This window comes from Nothoprocta perdicaria, unplaced genomic scaffold (assembly GCF_003342845.1).
Source record: "Nothoprocta perdicaria isolate Ctin4 unplaced genomic scaffold, notPer1 scaffold_106, whole genome shotgun sequence".
Lineage (NCBI taxonomy): Eukaryota > Metazoa > Chordata > Aves > Tinamiformes > Tinamidae > Nothoprocta > Nothoprocta perdicaria.
This window is the reverse complement of record NW_020454161.1, coordinates 1866966-1868761: the sequence shown is the minus strand read 5'-3', so window position 1 is coordinate 1868761 and position 1796 is coordinate 1866966. Positions and strand designations below refer to the sequence as shown.

The 1796-nt window shown below is 66.6% G+C and overlaps 1 protein-coding gene across 1 annotated transcript; it reads left to right on the top strand.

Moving 5' to 3' along the window:
* Positions 1 to 364: 364 nt before the first annotated feature.
* On the top strand, positions 365 to 1279 carry TWIST1 (twist family bHLH transcription factor 1). The gene has a single exon (XM_026045016.1). The coding sequence runs from the start codon at positions 365 to 367 to the stop codon at positions 1277 to 1279; it is 915 nt and encodes a 304-aa protein (XP_025900801.1).
* The last annotated feature ends 517 nt before the right edge of the window (positions 1280 to 1796 follow it).

Genomic DNA, 1796 nt, shown 5'->3' with positions numbered 1-1796 from the left:
GCCCTGCCCGCCGCGGAGGGGAAAGTCGGGAGGCTCCGGCTGCCTCCCGGCTCCCGAGGGCCCCGGCGCACGGGGCCAGCGCCCGCTCTCTGGCGCCGAGCTGCGCGCAGGATKCGCGACACCGGATCCCCCCTCCTCAATCTGTCCCGAAGCGGAGCCCCGGGCGGGGCTTCCCCAAAAAGAAAGTGCGGAGAGGGGAAAGCAGAAAGGGGCTGGGGGAGGATGTGCGTGTGTGTGCGGAGCGGGAGGCCAGATCGCTTGTGAATGACTTGAAAAAAATATAATCGGAGGAGGGCGTGGAGGGAGGGAAGCGGAAACTTTCCTATAAAACTCAGCAAAAGTCCCTCCTCTCCACGTCAGGCCAATGACACTGCTGCCCCCAAACTTTCCGCCAGCAGGAGCTATAAGAACCTCCAAGTCTTCAACTTTCTCCCAATCCCAGACACCTCGAAGGGGCTCCAAGGAGGGATCGGGAGGGATTTTTTTTTTTTTTTTTTTTTTTGGCTGGCTTTTTTTTCCCCTCTTGGATCTCGATGCCATCCCCCCTCCCCCCGAAGTGAGGTCCTCCCTCCCGCCCTCTCTCCTCCTCCTCCTCCTTCTCGCAGGCCAGCGAAGCAGCCGACCAAGGGGGAGCTGGCGGGTTAGGTGCCCCCCTCTTCTCCCTGCCCTCCCCCCCCTCCCGGCCCGCTTCTTGTGTCTCCCCCCAGAGATGATGCAGCAGGACGAGTCAAACTCGCCAGTCTCCCCCGCCGACGACAGCCTGAGCAACAGCGAAGAGGAACCGGACCGGCAGCAGCTGCCCCATAACAAGAGAGGGGGCCGCAAGCGGCGCTCCAGCCGCCGCAGCGCCGGCGGCGCCGTCGGGGCCGCGGACGAGCCCTGCAGCCCGGCCCAAGGCAAGCGGGGCAAGAAGTGCGGGGCGGGCGCGGGCGGCGGGGGCGGCGGCAGCAGCAGCGGCGGCGGCAGCCCCCAGTCCTACGAGGAGCTGCAGACTCAGCGGGTCATGGCCAACGTGCGGGAGCGGCAGCGCACGCAGTCGCTGAACGAAGCCTTCGCCGCCCTGCGCAAGATCATCCCCACTCTGCCCTCGGACAAGCTCAGCAAGATCCAGACCCTCAAGCTGGCGGCCAGGTACATCGACTTCCTCTACCAGGTCCTACAGAGTGACGAGCTGGACTCCAAGATGGCAAGCTGCAGCTATGTGGCCCACGAGCGGCTCAGTTACGCATTCTCAGTGTGGAGAATGGAGGGCGCCTGGTCCATGTCCGCATCCCACTAGCAGGCGGCGTGTCCCCCCCGCATCCCCCCGGCAGGAGCCCTAGGTAAGGCGGGGTGCCCAGAAACGGGCGGGGAGGGAGCGCCGTGGGGCGGCCACGCGTTGCCTGGCACGCGAGACGGGTGGGAGCGGGGAGGGCCCTGCCTATCGTGCGGGGCCTGTCCGTGAGGCAGCCCCGGGCCGCAGGCCCGGCCGGCTGCGCTGCGGGCGCCCCGCGGCACTCGGGGCCGGAGCCGCCGGCACTGGGGTCATTCCCGGCGCTGCTCGTATTTTGAAGTGAATCCTCGTTCGTGGCGCCTTTCCCGCTGTGCGTTTCCTACGGCGCCGGCAGCCCCTTTCCCGCGGTTCCCACTCGGCGGGCTGGCTGCGCGGGGGTGTTGCGGGGCTTGGCCGCACGCACGACACAGGCACCCGCCGCCTCTCCCGTTCGTGCACGGCATAGGCATCTATATGCGGGATATACGCACGGTATATGCAAGAGAGAGGGATGCAGACCTGTCTTTCATGCCAGTAACGAGCT

Bases quoted from the DNA above. Each gene is read 5' to 3' on its own strand.
- TWIST1 (XM_026045016.1), top strand. From the start codon at position 365: ATGACACTGCTGCCCCCAAACTTTCCGCCAGCAGGAGCTATAAGAACC.